Here is a 20556-nt window from a genome sequence, read left to right as displayed (position 1 = left end):
CAAATTAACATCAGTTCATGCTCAGTAAAGGAATGATCTGGGTCCTATTTTCTATGTAGTAAAAAGAAAGAAAATACTAAAAAAAGGAATAGTTTCAGAATTATGAATTTAGCGCTGAAATTTGAATATTGAAGAATAGGCAAAGTTGATACAATCATTTTGATTACACTTCCCAACGTTTTCTAGAAATTTTACGAGACATCATTTTTGTGAAATAAATAAGCTGCTTGAATCAAAACATGTAGAAGAGCAATTGCAACGCAGAAGCAGCTTTATGCCTGACAGTAACAGTTAATCAGAAAGATGTCAGAATCCAAACAGCATTGTTCACTTGTCATTCAGACCAATGTACACTCAAACCCAACTCGCCTTACCTTGTGGAATGTTGGTTATATTGGTGTCTGAAATACGGATGTAGGATAACTTTTTCATTCCTTGAAATGCTCCCTTTTCTATTCCCGAACTAGTGATCGGGTTGGTTCCAAGTTCTGTAAATATTGTAATATAGAGAAATTGTTGATTAATACAGATGTATTTTTAAAGAAAATCAAATTCATCAGTCATATTTAAAGATCTATTGAATTGATGAAATGGTTTCACAAACTCAAAGATATGCTTTTGGCAAGAAACAACCTCTGCGTACAAACAGCTCCTGTGAGACAAACACAAACTGCAATATTCTTAGCCTTTTTAGGTGTGGCTGTACATATGATCCTCACTAGACAATGTTACTGATTCCGCTTTACAGCCATTGCGTGTTGTGGCTGTTACCTATACCTTATGGATTTTTTTCCTCTTTATCAACGGTTAGGCAGAGAGTTTGTCTCCTTAGCCATCACCATGGCCACTAGCACAGCAGCCCAGCTGTTTTGCTGTGAGTAGACGACAAGTAGCAGAGACCCAGCAGCAGTCTCTTCAGTACCTTCTGTCGACTTGTACTACATGATCTGTATTGGTTAACAGAAGCTGGGAGTCCCTAGTCCTTAGCTGCACTTTTGATTTTAAACATTCTAGCATAGCCCCCATACACCGACCCTCCTTAGGCAAAGTTTGAGAGGGCAGATCGCTGCTGCAGCCACCACATAAAGCCACTCCATGGAGTCCCAGTAGGCCATTTCTTCACTTGAAGAAAATTACTTTTGAGCACTCAGTGATGGTACTAGGTGCTTATTATTTCTAGCAGTTGTTATGCATTTTACTTGAAGTTCCATGAAGTTCGAGCTACTTACTTTTGATGTGTTTGTGGCATGATGTAACAATATGCAGATAACATATTAGATATAAAAATGTGTGCTGTGTTTACATGCCAATGCAAAATAGTTTGGGATGACTGTATACTTTAGTTATACCGGGTAAAGCATATACAGTGCATATATTGCTTTGTTTAGAAAAACAGTCTAGACAGGACGAGATAACGCCCGACGGACGCACGGACGCGGTAAATTCAAAGCAATGGCGGTGTTGTTAACTAAGGGTTAGAGTGTATGAGATACAGACCCTTTGGCATGGTGGGAACTGGTACGTGGGCCCTTGGCTGCTACCTGCCACTCTATGTAAAATTCAGATGTCCAGTGAGGTGATTGCTCACCTCGAAGCCCTGACAAAATTGTTGCAACGAAGTACAGGCAATGAAACATGTTGGCCTACTTTGAAATGGTCTGCAACATGCTGTGTTTTTATTATTGAGCAAGCTCACTATTCGTATTAAAAAGGGTCAAGCCATAAGTGTGAGTCTTAACTCAATTTTATTCGTTTTTTGACATACTGTCTTCTACATATCACAGGGTCTTTTTGCTTAGAGATACATTTATCATTATTTTCACCGCTCTATACTTATTCTTTACTGGACACATTTTATTTTTTCAAATGAGAAAGCTAGCAATGATGATAAAACATGGGCAAGCTGGTGAGAACCTGCCAGTAGCTCCTCTGGTGTAGTGCACATGAGGTACTTTCTAATTTTCACGCACATTTTCTTTGTGATATACATATACCTGATTGGTTGAGGGTATGTTCGTGATGAGTGGGCTGACTTACATTTTTAATGAAATTGAAATATTGGGCAATTAGGACTGGATTAGACTGTGCACATGTTGAAAACAGCTGTTGGGTTGAGGTGGACACACCCCTCGACACCAGCCCTAAGTCTGAAAACGGGTCTTGCCCGTTAAAGCCAGATTCTTGTTGTTGAAATAGAGAAACAGTCTAGTCAATCCTGTTACTCCTGTCCAATATGTGAGCCACTGGCTGCCATAACTGTGTAAGGTAAGCTGTTAAGGCATTGTGGAAACTGTCAGTGTAAATGTATGCTTTTTTGTAAATGCATACTTTTTATATGCAGCTTTGTGGCACTGCCTTGTGCAAAAACCTTGTGCAAAAAATCAATGCAATATATGCAAGGCCAGATTGGCTAGGCTTGATGAATCTTGACTAGTCAATCTGGCCTCATCAAGATTCCAGAGAAAGGAACATTAACCAACGGTAACAACTGATGTGGAATCACTCTTCTGTTAATCTTGAGTAAAATCCTGACAAAAATCATTAAACACTGGAGCTACAATACAGTTGATAAGCAGTTTAGAAAAGAACAGACTGGGTTTCTCAAGGGTAGAGGGTATATTGGTCAGATCCATTCTCTATGCAACATCATAGAGCAGTTGGAAGGCTGGCAGAGACAACTATACAGACAACTATACATCAACTACAACCTGGGAAGAGCCACGATCAGTGCTGCACTCACTTCCATCTTCAACACTTCCCTAAAGACAGGCACCTTCCCAGACAGCTGAAAATTTACTGAAGTCAATCAATCATAATCAATCAATCAATCATAACATCTGTAGAGCACACTACTCACCCGGAAGGGTCTCAAGGCGCTTGGGGGAAGGGGTCCGCTATTGCTCAAACAGCCAGGTCTTGAGTTGTCTCCTGAAGGCGAGATGGTCCTGGGTCAGCCGAAGGTGGATGGGGAGGGAGTTCCATGTCTTGGCCGCCAGGTAGGAGAAGGATCTGCCTCCGGCGTTGGCTCTTCGGATGCGTGGTACGGCGGCGAGGGCGAGGCTTGTAGAACGTAGCTGACGGGTGGGCGTGTAGAAGGTCAGGCGGTCGTTGAGGTACTTGGGGCCCAGGTCGTGGAGAGACTTGTGGGCGTGGGCGAGGAGCCTGAACGTGATCCTCTTGCTGACGGGGAGCCAGTGCAGGTCTCTCAGGTGGCCGGAGATGTGGCTGCGTCGGGGGATGTCCAGGATGAGTCGGGCGGAGGCGTTCTGGATGCGTTGGAGTCTTTTCTGTAGCTTGGCTGTGGTTCAGGCTTAGAGGGTGTTTCCGTAGTCCAGTCGGCTGGTGACGAGTGCCTGGGTGACCGTCTTCCTGGTTTCGGTCGGGATCCAGCGGAAGATCTTGCGGAGCATGCGTAGGATGTTGAAGCATGATGAGGAGACGGCGTTGACTTGTCTGGTCATCGAGAGGGAGGAGTCCAGGATGAAGCCCAGGTTGCGTGCGTGGTCTGTTGGCTTGGGAGTGGTGCCCAGGGCGGGGGGCCACCAGGAGTCGTCCCAGGCGGAGGGCGATGGTCCCAGGATGAGGACTTCTGTCTTGTCTGAGCTCCGTTTCAGGCGGCTGTTCTTCATCTATTCGGCGACGTCTTTCATCCCTTCGTATAGGCTAGTTCTGGCGGTGTCGGGGTCTCTGGTGAGGGAGAGGATCAGCTGTGTGTCGTCGGCGTAGGAGATGATGTTGAGGTTGTGCTGGCGTGCGATGGCTGCAAGAGGTCTCATGTAGACGTTGAAGAGGGTGGGGCTGAGTGATGATCCTTGCGGGACGCCGCAGATGACTTCGGTGGCCTCGGATCGAAACGGGGGAGGCGGACTCTCTGTGTTCTTCCGGCGAGGAACGAGATGATCCACTCCAGTGCCTTCTCTTGGATACCGATGTTGCTTAGGCGTTGAACTAGGGTGCGGTGGCAGACAGTGTTGAACGCTGCAGAAAGGTCCAGGAGGATGAGTGCCGCTGTTTCCCCGTTGTCGAGCAGGGCTCGGATGTCGTCGGTGGCTGCGATGAGGGCGGTCTCGGTGCTGTGGTTGGCTCTGAAACCGGACTGCGAGGGGTCGAGGGATCCGTTCGCCTCGAGGAAGGCGGCAAGCTGTCTGTTGACGGTCTTCTCGATGACTTTGGCAGGGAAAGGGAGGAGCGAGATGGGGCGGAAGTTCTTGAGGTCGGTGAGGTCCGCTGTTGGTTTCTTCAGTAGGGCGCTGAGCTCGGCATGCTTCCAGCTCTCGGGGAAGGTGGCGGTGTTGAAGGAGGTGTTGATGATGTTCTGGAGTTGGGGTGCGATGGTGGAGTCGGCCTTGTTGAAGACGTGGTGGGGGCAGGGGTCAGTTGGAGATCCGGAGTGGATGGTGCTCATCGTGCGGGCTGTGTCTTCGGTAGTCACCGTGGTCCAGGTGCGGAGGGTGGCGGTGGGGGGTGTTGGTTCGACGGTAGGGTGCGTGAATAGTGCGTCAAAGCTGTTGTGGATGTCGGCGATCTTGCGGTGGAAGAACGAGGGGAGAGAGTCGCAGAGATCTTGTGAAGGAGTGATGTCGTTGTTGCCGGTGCTGGGGTTGGAGAACTCCTTGACGATGTTGAAGAGTTCCTTGCTGTCGTGGGCGTTGTTGTCCAGTCATTCCTTCAGTGATTTCTTCTTGGTGGTGCGGATAAGCTGGTGGTGCTTGCAGGTGGCGTGTTTGAGGGCGGTCATGTTGTCTGTGGTCTGGTCGCGGAGCCAGGTTTTCTCGAGGGTGCGGCAGTTCTTCTTGGAGTCCTTGAGTTCGTCGGTGAACCAGGAGGCCTTCTTGCTTCTGGGTCTGCTGGGAGGGTTCTTCAGTGGTGCGAGGTCGTCTGCGCAGGCGGTCAGCCACTGCGTGAAGTTGCCGGCTGCTTCGTTGGGGTCCGTTGTGCTGGCGGGTGGGTTCTGGCTGAGGGAGGTGGTGAGCTGCTTGGCGGTGATCTTGCTCCAGCACATGTGAGGAACCTGTTGCGGGAGGTGGGTCGTGTTTCTTCTGAAGCTGAAGTGGACGCAGCTGTGGTCGGTCCAGTGAAGTCCGGTGGAGTGGCTGAAGGTGATGTGCTTGCTGGAAGAGAAGACGGGATTAAGCGTGTGGCCGGCGTAGTGGGTGGGGGTGTTGACCAGTTGCTTGAGTCCGAGGTTGGTGAGGTTGTCCAGCAGGGCGGCGGTGCTGCGGTCCTTGTTGTTCTCCAGGTGGAAGTTGAGGTCCCCTAGGAGGATGTAGTCAGCGGAGGGGAGGGCGTGCGGGCTGATGAAGTCTGTGATGTCGTCGCTGAATTGTGTGCGTGGTCCCGGGGGTCTGTAGACAAGGGTGCCTCTGAGTGTCGTCTTTGGGTCGGCGTGTATCTGGAAGTGGAGGTGCTCTGCGGCGGAGAAGGTGTTGTTGGAGTCGGTCGTGATGCGGATGGTGTTCTTGTGTACGATGGCGATGCCTCCTCTCCTAAAAAACTCACAGATGACTCTGAAGTACTCAGCGAATACGGACCAAGTCGCTGCTCCCTTTCCCAGCCAAAGCCATTGAGGAGACCATCAATAGACAACTCTCTGATCACATAGAATGCCACAAACTCTTTGATGAATCACAATCAGGATTATAAACAACCACAGCGTCGAAACAACACTCATCACTACCACAGACAACACTTGCATCACCCTTGGCCATGGATACACTGTTACCCACATCCTCATCAACCTCAGTGCAGCTTTCTTCACTGTCTCCAATCACGCACTCATCACAAGACTACACACAGAGAGAATAGAAGGACCATCACTCAAACAGATAGCTTACATCCTCTCCAGAAGAACACAATGAGTCAGGTTATCGCCTTTCAATTCAGAAACCAAGGGCCTCGTGTTCCACAGGGATCTTCACTCAGCTTCACCATCTTCAACATGTGCATAACTCCTCTGACAGATATCATAAGAACCCATGGAATTAACAACATCTCCTGCACCGACGACACCCAGCTCATTTTTTCTCTTTCAGATGCCACTGGCACCACCAAGACAAACTTCAAACAATGCATGACTAGGGTGGCCAATTAGATAAAATAAAACTACCTCAAGTTAAGGTCAGACATAACTGATGTGCTTATCTGCAAGAATAAGAGCTCAGTTTGGTACTCCTGGTGGTGCATACTCAGAGCTTATGGCATGCTGTAGCAGATAGAGCACCTCGTCAAGAGTTTTTGTAACAAATGTACCTGCAAGATTGAAAATAATAAGTACAGCTTCAAAGTCAAGACTGGTGTGAGAGAGGGATGTGTGATGTCAGTGTTGCTTTTCAATCTAGTCATCAACTGGGTGAGGCACAATGCAACAAAAGACTGAGGCATCAGATGGATCATATTCTCTATACATGTAGGCCTTGACAATGCAGATGACCTAGCCTTGCTCTCTCACATAGCTGCATATGAGGTAAAATACCTCTTGTCTCAATATGTATGCACAGCAAGTGGGTCTAAAGACATAAGAAGTCATTACACTCCACATAGAAAACGCTTCACCATTCAAAGTGGATGGAGAGAACCTAACCATGACTGAAGAGTTCACCTATCAAGGCAGTACTATAAGACATGCTGGAGGGGCAGGCATAGACATCGAGAGCAAACTGATAATTTCCAGGAATGCCTTCAGCATGCTGAACAATGTATGAAGGTCATTTCAGTACAACACAAACACCAAGGTGAAACTTTACCAGAGCTGCATCCTGTCCTCACTCTTATATGGATCAGAATACTGGTATATGGCAAAAAGCGACATCACCAAATTTTCAGCATTCCAGACCAGTAATCAATCAATCAGTACATTTGTAGAGTGCACAAATCACCCGTGAGGGTCTCAAGGCACTGGGGGGATGGTGGGGGGAGGTGCTGCTACTGCTCGAACAGCCAGGTCTTGAGGAGTCTTCTGAAGGCCAGCAGGTCCTAGGTCTGTCGTAGGCGGATAGGGAGGGTGTTCCAAGTTTTTGCGGCGAGATGGGAGAACGATATGCCACCAGCGGTTGCTCGATGGATGCGGGGGATGGTGGCAAGGGTGAGGTCAGCGGAGCGAAGCTGGCGGTTCGGGTGTAGAAGGTGAGTCATCGTTGAGGTACGCTGGTCCGGTGTTGTGGAGAGCTTTGTGGGCGTGGGTGAGGAGCTTGAAGGTGATCCTCTTGTTGATGGGGAGCCAGTGAAGGTCTTACAGGTGGCCTGTGATGTGGCTGTGGCGGGGGATGTCGAGGATGAGGCGTGCAGAGGCGTTCTGTATGTGTTGTAGTCGTTTCTGGACTTTGGCTGATGTTCCTGCATAGAGAGCATTGCCGTAGTCCAGTCTGCTGGTGACAAAGGCCTGGGTGACTATCCTTCTGGTGCCGGTGGGGATCCATCTGTAGATCTTGCAAAGCATAGGGAGGGTGTTGAAGCAGGAGGAGGAGATGGTGTTCACTTGCTGGGTCATAGACAGAGCGGAGTCCAGGATGACTCCCATGTGTGCGTGATTAGTGGGTTTAGGTGCAGCTCCCAGTGTTGCCGGCCACCATGAATCATCCCTGGAGGAGGGGCTGGATCTGATGATGAGGACCTCCGTCTTGTCTGAGTTCAGTTTCAGGCGGCTGATCGTCATCCATTCAGCGATGGCCTTCATTCCTTCATGGAGGTTGGATTTGGCGGTTGTGGGGGCCCTGGTGAGGGAGAGGATCAGCTGGGTGTTGTCGGCATATGAGACGATGTTGAGGTTGTGTGATCTTGTGATGTTGACGAATGGTGCCATGTAGATGTTGAAGAGTGTTGGGCTGAGGGACTATCCTTGGGGTACGCCGCAGATGATCTTGGAGTCTTTAGAGTGAAATGGGGGAGGTGGACACTCTGAGTTCTGCCGGTGAGGAAAGAGGTGATCCAGTCCAGTGCTTTGTCATGGATCCCTGCGTTGTGGAGGCGTGTGCGGGGGTGTGGTGGCAGACGGTGTCCAAGGCGGCCGAGAGGTACAGGAGGATGAGGGCCGCGGTTTCTCAGTTGTCCATCATGGCCCTGATGTCATCGGTTGTGGCGATGAGGGCTGTTTCGGTGCAGTGGTTGCTACAGAAGCCGGATTGGGACAGGTCCAGGATGTTGTTCTTTTCAAGGAAGGAGGTCAGTTGTCTGTTGACGATCTTCTCAATGACTTTCGCCGGGAACGGGAGAAGAGGTGGGCCAGAAGTTCTTGAGGTCCTTGGGGTCAGCTTTGGGTTTCTTGAGTAGGGCATTGATCTCGGCATGCTTCCAGCTCTCTGGGAAGGTGGCGGTCTCGAAGGAGCTGTTGATGATTTTGTGGAGATGGGGTACGATGGTGGAGCTTGCTTTGTTGAAGATGTGGTGCGGGAAGGGGTTGGATGGTGAACCGGAGTGGATGGTGTTCATGGTTTTCATGGTGTCTTCGTCGTTGACGTGGGTCCAGGCAAGAAGGGGGTAGATGTTGATGTGGCAGGGAGTGGTGGGTCTGAGGTGTCTGTGTCAGTCGAGGAGGCCTGGTTGCTGAAGCTTTCATCGATGTATGCGATCTTGCACTGGAAGAAAGTGGCTAGGGAGTCGCAGAGGTCCTGTGATGGAGGGATGTCTTTGGAGTTGGAGCTGGGGTTGGAGAGCTCCTTAAAGATGTTGAAGAGTTCTTTGCTGTTGTGTGCGTTGTTGTCAATGCGGTCTTTGAAGGACATCCTTTTGGTTGTACGGATGAGTTGGTGGGGTCTGCAGATGGCGTTCTTGTAAGCTGTGTTGATGGCGTTCTTGTAAGCTGTGTTGCTGTCTGGTGTCTGTTCGTGGTGTCACTTCTTCTCAAGCTTACAGCAGGCCTACTTGGATGCCTGGAGGTCGGCGGTGAACCAGATGGGTTTCCTGTTGGAGGTAATTTGTTGCTGCCCTACATGCCAGCTAGCACAACGGGTAGTAGTAGTAGACTGGCTATTTGAGAAACACAGCACATCCTTGGGGATGGGTACATGGAAACTTGTATTAGGAACATTAAGGTGAAGGGGTGAAGTGGAGCAAGTAACTATAAAAATATAGCAGCTGGGCAGTGTTCGCTTAAATAGATAACAATGCCCTTGTGCTCGTTAACCATATCGTGCAGCCTCTTTTAATGTGCAACAGAAGCAGCTGCATCATTACCTCACCTGCAAATGTCCATAAACACATGAAGCGCACCAAACAGCATACAATGTATGGTGTCTTAAGAATGCTTGCACCTTTTTGCTGACTGGATACTTTCTTATTTTCTGGGAAGTAGGGGATTGTGAAGCAGGCTACTAGGGTATGTGCTCTGACTCCTAAATCTAGTAAAATATTTTAGTTATTTAGCTAACCCCTAACTTACATATGCAAATAATAGATAACAGCATCCTACAGTGCAGAAATGTCACTCGTTACCTAAAATGTAATTGCTCTCCGCGAAATATATATATTTAAACCTCTCAAAGGAGTGACTTTAAAATCATGCCTTGGCATGTACCATTGCAACCCTGAACTACTGTGTGCAAGGTTGAATCAAATACAGGCAAAATAAATCCTTTTTTTCATGAGCCTATTTTGATATTATATGTTAATCAATCAAAAATACTTTATTTGGCAACTCAATGCCATAAAAGTGAACATATCAAGCAGAATACATTTCATCGACAAAACTTTCAAAACTCCCTTTGTTTGATGTCATTTATAAGTAGTACCGTAGAGACGTCAATGCATTGGCCCACCATTTGTTCATGGGAGACTTAAAATCCAAACATTGGAATTGGTCACAGGAGCCCCATGAAACTCCACCTTCAGACACTGTTAAGAAAAAGGTGCCTCTTGGATTAGCTGGATAATTACTTGCGGAGCCTTAATTAATACTTGGGGGCTCTTGGGCACTAACCTTCACTAACTGAGCCTCAATAGAACGATGCCTTTTGATGAGTTCAGAGAACATACAACTGGTGTCAAAGGCTGTACATCACTGGCTGCATTTTAAGACTCAAGCAAAGGCAAACACACTGTGAGTATGGACTGTCTTGTACTGCATTTACCATGATCATTTCTATGGCAGGATCTATAAAAATATGTGAACAGTGTGCAGCTTCACCTTTACATACTTTTCTATTGTACTCAGGAAAATGAATAGTTGTTGTTAGCAGTGTGACTTGATAAGATATATATCACCTTTTCAGCTGTATAACAGGCAGACTCTAGTGCTCTCCTGCCACTAACACATTGTTCATAAAAAAGAGAGTCTTCTTTTTTTCTGAATATTTCAATAAGAAATTGTTTTTACTTTAAAGTTTTCTTTGTCGATTTAGCTTCAATTATTTGTGAAAACACATGTATTTAAAATCAAACATTGTGAGCCTAACTGTGATCGAATATGTAATCCTCAGTACAACTTCATTACATCTCAAATGAGCTGATGATGACTTTCTATCATACAGTTGTTCATTAACCAGTCCCATAACAACCAACACATCTGTAAATATGCAAGTTACAAGTATGAAAATGCCAGTGTACTAATTGCACACAGACAGAATGTACTCACAGATTACTCGTTTCTCATAATACACTGTGCACGTCATAGCACCCCTAGTCTAATTATTAAATAATAGCTTTCTAATGAACCAAATAGTAGCGCGAACAGGCAACACATATAGGTGTTAACCCTCATTCAATGCTATGCCTGTATATCATTTGAAAGCGTGCTGTAACAATATTTTAATTACTTGACTACATACCCATAACAATCATGTGGTCCAGGCCATCAAACACAGCCTTTTTTACTTTAGAAATCTCATTTTCATGGACACGAAACTCTTGAAGAGATTTAGGCATATTCAATGGCAGTTCCTTCAGGTTGTTCTTGGAGAGGTACAATCGTTCTAGTTTTGTCAGTGGAGTGAAAGCAGCAGGGCTGATTTTCGAAATCTTATTGTTAACTAGAATTAATGCCTGTGAAACAATACCATGGATTCATTAATCAAAGTATCAAGTAATTCCTGTCCGTGTATACAAATTGTGTTAAGCAATTTCATAATGATTCAATAGATTAGAATATTCATGTACACATTGTTAAAATATCAACATTCAGAGCAAGACATATATTGTACTACTATTAGCTAAATTCATTGAGCTAAACATGGAAAATAAAAATTATATTACACAATGTACAGCATAATTTACAGGTTCACTTCTGTGTGATTGAAAATATTTGCTCCGGTCAATTTAATAGCAAATTAATAGCAATTGCATTTTCCAACTCTAAGCTCTAATTAAACAACTGAATAAGAATTGAATATTGGAATTTGTGTGCCATATTTGTTGAGAATGCTTTATTGAGCAAGCTGGGTTTGTTAAGGACCATCACATTTGGGGACTGCGTGGCTCAAGTAAAAACATTCTAGCACATTGTTTTACAATCATTGTCACACAATCCATCAATAACATTTTTACTGTTGGGCAAGATAAGTATACAAAACAGTCAAGGATTGAATTCTTGAATTAACCTCTGCCACTGGTAATCACGCAGGCCACATCTTGATCCATCGTAATCTTGCACACCACGTCACTTCAGTTTTTGACCCAGCTTAATGCAAATCAGTCTTGACCCTGCTCCAATTGGAACAGTTCAGCCCAACTGCCAACTGAACTAAAACACAAACAACACAGAGCAATTTACGCCCTAGATATGGGCTCATCAGTCGGGTACAGCTTGGTTCCAGTGACACAATGTGCAATGGACATACCTCTCTGCATACCCATCCCACTCAGTGTGACACAACAGGTATACAAAACAGTGATGGATGGAATGCTTGAATTAATCTCAGCCACTAGCAATCACTTGGGCTGCATCCCACTCCACTGTTATCTTACACATCATGCCACCTCAGTTTGGACCTCGCTATATGCAAATCAGTCTTCAACCTGCTCCAATACAATACATTACAAGTCATTTGTAGGGTGCACAGCTGCCTCTGAAGAGGATGCCCAGGACTAGCTGAAAGGTCATGACCACGGAAATCCTAAAAACAAAGAGGCTAGATGCCCTGTAGGCAGGAATCAAAAAGCAGAGTTTTGCGATTCTTTCTGAAGACTGCTTCAGAGGGGCTCCTTTTCAAGACAAGAGGAAGAGCACTCCACAACTTAGAAGCCAGAAAAATTCATGATCTACCTCCTCTTTTGGCTTTATGAATATGGGACAGTTGGAACAGTTTGAGGTTCTTAGATGATAGTGATCGAACTGGCAATAGGGCTCAAAACGCCTCCTAAGATAAAGAGGACCTTTATAAGTAAAGGTTGAGAAAGTAAAGATGAGTGCCTTGAATTGAATCGTCTTAATGAATGGGAGCCAGTGAAGGTGTCGTAGGTGACCGGACACCGAGGAGGAATCTTGAGAATGAATAGAACAGTGGAGTTCTGAATAGTTTGAAGGAGCTGGATTAGAAATGCAGGTAGCCCCAAACACAAGCTGTTGAAATAGTCCAAATGGACGTAACTAAAGCATGGACTACGATTCAATGAAAATCCTAGGGAATGAGATGAAGCATCATTCTTAGAGAGCTCAGAGTGGCAAATAGTTGCCAGAAATTGCCTTGATTTGGTGGGCAAATGTAATTTTTTTATCAAATTTCACATCACTTACCATAGGTGCAGGGAGTAAAAGGGGGCTGTCACCCAGTTGTGACGGCCACCAGATGCTTGATTCAAGAGAGGCATTTGTGCCGAAAAAAAATATCTCATATTTTCTTGAGTTATGCTTTAAGTAGCTTACATTCATCCAATCAACTACTGCCTTAAAGCAGAGCTTAAAGGAATTCAATGTTACTGGAGCATTTTCATGAAAAGCCTAAAATGCCAAACTAGACCCTCCCTGAACCAAAGTACTAGCAACTTAGGACCCGTTTTGCCTTAGCTATGGGCTCATCAGTCCGGTACAGCTCGGTTCCAGTGACACAGTCTGTGTGGGACCCAAGCCTGGACATACTTATTGTTGGATAATTGACCTATTAAATGTTTAGACTTAATAACCAGTATCACAATTCATTACAGTTTGCTATTCTAGCATCAGTTTCTCTTGATAAGGTCCTTAGTTGTTTTGGGAATAACTTAAACCCACACACATCAATTATGTTCTTGTTCATATTCTTGTTCATAGGTCTGTAGTGGTAATGCAATGCAATGTAACATACTATGTTTACCTAAAACCATGCCTACCATTGAGTACTATGGCCCGATGTAGGTAAAATAGATTTACCGATTTTTAATTACCGAATTTTACCGATTCGGTAATTAAAAATCGGTAAATCTAAGGGGTGGATATGTAGGAGCATCCAGATGTTCCTTTTACCGAATCGGTAAATATCTGTATTTACCGATTCGGTAAATACCGACCGGTAAAGCCCCATTCATTCCTATGGGCTTTGAAGCCCATAGGAATGAATGGGGCATTACCGGTCGGTATTTACCGAATCGGTAAATACAGATTTTGACAAGGGTGCAGGGGGTGTCACTTTGACACCCTCTAGCACCCCCAAAAAAGATTCGGGGGCCATGTGGCAGGCATACCTGACCTAAGGGCAAGTCTGCCTGTCATATGGCACAGGTGTGCATGCACACATGTGCATGCACACCGGAATCGGTATTTTACCATCAAATATATTTGATGGTAAAATACAGATTCGGTAAGGGTTGTGGGACTCAGAAGAGTCCCACCTACATATCAAAATTACCGTATAGGTATAAATACCGATTCGGTATTTCACAGAATCGGTAAATTTACCGATCGGTAAATTTACCGATTCTGTGAAATATGTGGCCCTACATACCATTTACTGAATACCGGTCGGTAACGACCGAAAATACCGATTTTCGGCCGTTACCGACCGACCTATGTCCCTTGCAACCTGACTGTATGTTCAATGCTCAGCCACTTTTTGGTCCTCTCCTCGCTATATAAAACTAATAATAAATATTGAATAAATAATATGATTTTTAAATTAAAATGAAAACGGCATAGTCCAAGGTAAATGATGTCAATAATTAGGATCAGAAAATAAGGTCCAATTCAATGATCAAACTGGAAAATTATTATCAAAATAGTTGATCTTGGTATATCTTCCAATGCAATAACGTTTGAATGCATTTCCTACGACATAGCTTTCTTTTATCTCAATGTGCTTTATATTTCATTACGAAAAGATTCATCAAAGTAGCACACTTGATGTAATTAGGCATTTCGGATATTTCTGGGCCATAAATCCATACAAACTCATTAACAACGGCAATTTACCTTTCATCAAAAAATAATGCATTTAAATAATTTCATTGTTCACCCAATGTTCCTATACATCTTTTTGTTTTCTACTGAGGCGAGATTTACCACACAAGGGCAAAACATTTCCTCTATTTTCAACTTTTTGTATTCAAAGTCTAAGTCACCAATGTTCACATTTGGAAACAGGGAATTTAAACCTCCAACTCTTCAGGTAAAGTGCATTCACTAAAAAATTAGTGTAAACTAATATATCCACCATTATCTATACTGGAAGCTCTCTATCTGCCTCTCAAAAGGTCATATTTCTAGGAGCAAAAGAAAACACTAATAATATTGCTTCAGTTAGGGTAACCCTAAACATGAATTCCTCGTAGGACTCAGCAATCTCCCCATAGATAATTCTCCTTCATTATCTTGTTAAAAAACGAAACCTATTTAGATGATAAGTTAAGTTAGTATAACATGACACGCATATGTTTTTGGAATCTCCATTATCATATATTGCGCTTCATAGGCAAGCACGGTCAAAAGCATTTTTGTCCGCCTACTTTCTCACTCACATTGGTTAATAAAAGATTATGATAACGTCAGATTGGCTGCCCTTTCTAAAACTAATCCATAGATTTATTATATGATCTTTTTCACATACAAAAGGCTTCTGCATGGCCTCCATTCTCTTCCCACACCATGATATGACTAAAGGCACCAATGTACCACAGCTATGAACATAACCATTGATAATGCCAAACTAATGAATAGTCTCAAAATTATCCAGCCTTTAGCAATCCAGACCAAAGACATGAAGCATATTCTTTGCATGCAACTATGTTTTTACCTGTTCCTCACAGTTTTGAATCCAACACAATTCCTCTCAACTCCTAAGATATATAGCCGGTGGCTCTGATCAATATTGCATATTCGGGCATTTGGGAAGGCACCCCTATTTATTCTCCATCTTCATTTTGAGGCCCTCTAAAACAATATCATTATAATTCACTTTTTCCCTTTAATAAGATTGACTGACCACAGCACATTCTCTTTAAAATACTAATTAGTTCCATGTTTTAATGGACCAAGGCCTACTCTGTGCCAATTGTGACCAACACTTATACCTTTCAATAACATTATAGTGTCTGAGAGCTACCTGGTGCTTTTGTCTATCTGATAAAATGTAACTTTTTTTTACAAAGGAGACCATCTCAAGTCGTACTGTCCAACACACATAACTTTTACACAAAACTTCAGCATGATTATTAGTTTACAGCTACCATGAAGCTGAGGATTCCTTCCCATTCCTTTCTATAACTGTTTTAGACAGGTTTTCATATATCTCTGAAAAATACCAGTAAAGGTGTGGTGCAGCAGCCAAGGCGGCTGACTCCAGAACATGGGGGCTCAAAGTTTGATCGCTGGTGGCAGGTTAGCCCAGCACCTTGTGACTCTGGGCAATAGGTCACTTAATCTTCCCGAAGGCCCCCAGCACTGGTACACGTGGCCTGAGGTAGCTGCGTGCTTTACAAATGCTGGTTTTATCATTATTATTATTTTTATTACCATGTTAGATATTATGATAATACACACTGATCAAAACTGTAAAACTTAATCCCAAAAATTGCTATGAAAGTTTCCCAAAATCCCATCAATCTCAGGAGTTTTTTGATGTCCCCTTTATTGGAATTCCGGATTTCAGCTCAGGTAATGACTTTATCCATCATTTTTGTATCATCCACAATTAGTATTGAGTTGTTAAGGCTTTCTAAGAATTTCTTTACCTGCACTGCTATTAGCTTCCTTAGATCTACAAAAGGTTAATAAAGTCTTAGAAACTGTTTATTAATCTTCTTTTCTTTATATTTCCAAGACACAATAACTATCTCAAATATTTCACGTTGTTCTATAAAATTGTTAATTTTTCACTCTGTAAAGAAAAAGGCACCCATGTTTAGGGAGGTGTATCAAAAAAGTGAACACATGCATGTTTTGAAATCCTATCCAACTGTATACAGTGATGAGCACAGAGTAACGAAACAGTGAACTGTGGCCCACAGCCTTTTCTAATCTTGCTGAAGTTGGTACCCTTCAAAGCTCAAAGAACAAATACTTTTACATTTTAAAAGCATAAATGTTGGACCTTGCCCTTTTTTCAGGTCATCCCTGAACTTTTTGCCCTCCTCCTGTATTGTTGTCTGACCTGTTTTTGTTGGTTTTATGACTCTGGGTGGGTGATTTACTACTGCTGATCAGTGCTAAAGTGCATGTGCTCTCCCTATTGTGAATTGATGTATGGATTAGTGTTTCCATGATTGGCTGGTTTGGTTTATCTGTCAGACCCTAGTACAGTGCACCAGGATTGCCCAGGGCTTGTAACCCAAATGCTACTGGTGGGCTTGCAGCAGTGGTTGTGCCACCCACAGAAGCAGCCTGTAAAAGTGTGTCTAAGGCTTGCCATTGCAGAGTCTGTGTGCAGTCTGGTACAGCCATGTTGACTGGGTAAGTGCTCCCACTTGCCAGTCCCTAAACCTTCCCTTTTCTTCATATCAGACACCACTATTGTAGGTCCAAGGGCAGGGTGCATTGTAAGTATAAGATAGGGCAAGCCCTGATGTGTGTGGCATGTCCTATTAGTGAATTACAGCCATTTTCATTTTTCACTATTGCAAGGCTACCTATTTCCCATAGGCCAGAATGGGCAGTTTGATTATTACATCTTATAATCCTAACTGACTCAGGGAACTAGGTAAAAATTTGAGTTTAGTATGCCTGAACTCAGAATGATGAAATGCATCTTTTAGTGAAGTTGGTTTTAGTATTCTGTGTTTGAAAATACCACTTTTAGAAAGTAGGTATTTTATTGTCTAACTATCCAAGCCTGCCTCTTCTAGGTTGTGTATTCCTTTTCTGGAGTTTGAATGACAAGGGCTGGGGGATTCTAGGTGGCAGGGTGAGTCAGCCCAGTGGTGAATAGAGAGATCTGCATCTAGATGGGAGGGAGGAGTTGCACCTGGGACCCGAATACGGCTGTGCCTTCCCTCCAGAATGCTGGCTCCACCTCCTGTGGTGCGTCCGATGTCTCTGCCCTGCATTGTGAAAGGAAAGAAGGAGTTTTCATGTCAACAGAGTGCTTCAGGGCTGACCAGAACTGGTTTAGACTAGGCAAATGCCTCTCTGCCTTCAGAGAACAAATAGAAACTGTGTATAAAAGAGAGGACCCACACCCCAGAGAATCAGATAACTTTTGGACAACAAGCAGAAAGCTTTGCTGAGGAGTGGAAGCAGAGAGACTGAGTAGAGACCATACCTAAGCTGAAGTGCTGCTTGGGGGATTGGCCTGCAGTGGTTGCCTCACTGTGAAAGACAGGAGAAAGGGGCTTTGTGTACTTTCATCAACTTGTAAGGATCTCCAAGGGCTTGAGAGAAGAGCTTGCCTCCTGCTGAAGTCTCAGGGACAACAAACCTCAACCACCAGCTCCCCAAGAGTTCTGTGGAAGTGCCTGCAGCTGTTTTGGGCCTTCTGAAGGAATGTGTGTCGCAAGAAGCTGGAGCACGACTCATGAAGAAGAAGTATGTTGCAGCCGCTGCTGTCGCATCTCGGATGTCGCCGCTGTAGGTGTCGCATTGCATCGCATCACTAAAAATGTCTCACAACATCGAAGAAGCGTGTAGCCATCGCAGCCGCTGCCGTCGCATCACTGAACAAGGGTGTTACCGCTGTAGCTGTCGCATTGCACCGCAGAAACACCTCGCATCCACGGAGAAGCGTGCCACCATCGCAGCCGCTGTCGTCACATCACTGATCAAGGGTGTCGCCACTGCAGCTGTCTCATCGAGTGGAAGCATGTCGCATCGTGAGAGAAGAGTGTCACCGCCAAAGCCGCTGTTGTCACATCACTGAACAATCGTGTCGCCGCTGCAGCTGTCGCATCGAGTCGAGACATCTCGCAACATCGAAGAAGCGTGTCGCATCAAGAAGAAGACGGCATCTTTGTTTCATCGCACTGGATCTTCATCGCATCAGGGCGTTGCCAGGCGCACCACCACAGAAGCACAGTGAGAAACCAACGCATCACTGTTCCTGTGAGCCAGGAACCGACGCATCACCTTCCCTGCAACACTTGTGTTGTATAGCATTATGCATCCAAAGGTACATTGACTCAAAGTGTTGCATTTTAAGAACTTAAGAGAACTAAGCGAATTCCACCATTTTAAGTACAGTATTGTGGATTTTTGTCGTTTGTGGTCTTGTGTTAAAGCTATATAAACAATACTTATTTTTAATATACAACTGTGTGGTGTCCATCTGTAGTGTTGTCACTGGGTTACTGTAGGTGTTCACAAATGCTTTAGACACTGCCTCTGAGATAAGCCTGTCTGCTCATGCCAAGCTACCAAGGGGGTGAGCAGGGGTTATTTTAGGAGGGTGCCCCCTTACCCTGACTAGTTGCAAGGGTCCTTATTTGTCACAGATACCTACCTATGCCAATCTAGAGACCCCCAAGTCTAACAATAAACAACAAACACCCTACAAAAAATACAGTTTGCGCACTATGCTTTCTGTCTCTATGAAATACACATAATCATAATGCACGTGCCTAAGCATATCTCATTATTTTTCTTTGCTCTGAATTATTGGAGGTTGTGCATGCCATTATCTGTAGTATTTTAACAGCAAAATGTGTCATTGAAAATCTAACTAGTCTTGGGTCCACAGTTGACAAAGCTCTGATATTCACACAGCTTCTCCAGATGATTTTACGTATCTCACATAACAGTAGCTTGCAAATACCAGTCTATAAATGACTCATAAGAATACAGTGTCTCCGTGTTATGTATAACAGGGAATTCTTGACGAGAGTTAGGTCGATAAAAGTAAAGATTACAGTTCAGGCAAGCCACTATTTATTGCCAATTTGACTTTTGTTTATTGCAAAAGAAGCAGCAAAGGCGGTATCAAAATGTCACGTATATCTTGTAGAGTCTAGCTGTTGTACCACTCAAATGTGAAATTTTCTGTTTAGGTTTCACCTGCACATCACTTGCGCTGTGCTTGTGGAATCTATTGCTTTTAATATGAATCTTAAAAGGGGCTTACAACCATGCCCTTATTTTTCATTTGTTCGGGTGCTTGCCACTTACTTTTCCTCCATTTCTATTGGTTGTAGCATTCCATTTCCTGTTACTCTTCTGTGTTCTTCTTATCAGTGTCCCATGGCTGAACTACTCCTTTTCATCTGCTTCAAACTTCCTTGTTATTTTAATTACAAGCAAGCATGCCATCTGTACTCCCACTCCTTAGTCTGTGACATTTCATTCTTTCCCAGAATGGTTCCTCTAATTGTGAAGAGCATTTTATTTCTTCTCTACTCCCTGGAGGTTAACCCATCACCCTCACCGTTGTTTGTAACAACCTCCCCCCATGCTTGTAACCCATCACTTCTTCCTCCCTGCTCTTTCCATGAAGCCTGTATACATAAAGAGGCATATGCCGGTTTAAGGTGGTTGTAAAAGAGATCAAGAGACAGGAAATAAATGGCAGTCCTCATCCATTCCCTTAACTATTCCATTTTCAGGAAGTGAAGTGCTTTGTAATTAGAATCCAACTGTGGGGGAAGATAACATTTCTCACTTGAACAAAGACACGTCACTTATTTGAGGCAGAAAGGGGCACATGAAAATAACTGCTGTGTTATCTTTAAAAGGTTGAGCAGACTACCACCTTCCGCGTTGGTCCTTCTCCCCTGCGTGCTTTCTCCCATGAACCTGCGGGCTGCAATCACATGCAAAGGCAGAACAGCTTTCTGCACCCCATGGCACTGTGGAGGCAGGCTGGGAGAGGAAGGGTTCAGGACACTTTCTCACAGGCCTGTGTTTTAAAAGGGCAGGTAAGGCGGGGGCAGAGTCAGTCACATGTCTTCCAGTGTCATTGCTTCATGAGCACTTGCATGGCTTGAGAAAGTGTTGGTGGTTGTGTAAGGTAAGGACAGAGAGGGCTGCAGAAAACGATTAGGAAGCACCATAATTACCTTATGTTCCTACGAGCCAGTAGAACTGGAGAAAACACACTTGCACGTTCAAACCTTCTTGCAAGAGATGATAGACCTGGAACAGTGCTGGGTATCCCCCTGCAGTGACACTTTCAGAGAACCTACGTTTGCCATATTCTACAAAGCTTTCTGTTACAAAATTTCACTTAAACAATCAGTGCATAATGAAAGTTGTATCTGTTTGCTAAAGTGAACCAAATGTGCCAACACAGAAGAACAATC

The 20556-nt window shown here is 44.4% G+C and overlaps 1 protein-coding gene across 1 annotated transcript in view; it reads right to left on the bottom strand.

Moving 5' to 3' along the window:
• The window catches only part of DCN (decorin), a 390395-nt gene that overhangs the window by 123858 nt on the left and 245981 nt on the right, over nt 1-20556 (bottom strand). The window contains exons 4-5 of the mRNA XM_078674259.1: nt 10758-10971; nt 375-488 (exon numbers count right to left, since the gene is read on the bottom strand). Coding sequence (XP_078530385.1) covers nt 375-488; nt 10758-10971 — 328 coding nt within the window. The remainder of the gene's footprint in view (nt 1-374; nt 489-10757; nt 10972-20556) is intronic.

This window comes from Lissotriton helveticus, chromosome 1_1, assembly GCF_964261635.1.
Source record: "Lissotriton helveticus chromosome 1_1, aLisHel1.1, whole genome shotgun sequence".
Lineage (NCBI taxonomy): Eukaryota > Metazoa > Chordata > Amphibia > Caudata > Salamandridae > Lissotriton > Lissotriton helveticus.
The sequence above is the reverse complement of the archived record's forward strand: the minus strand, read 5'-3'. Positions and strand labels throughout refer to the sequence as shown.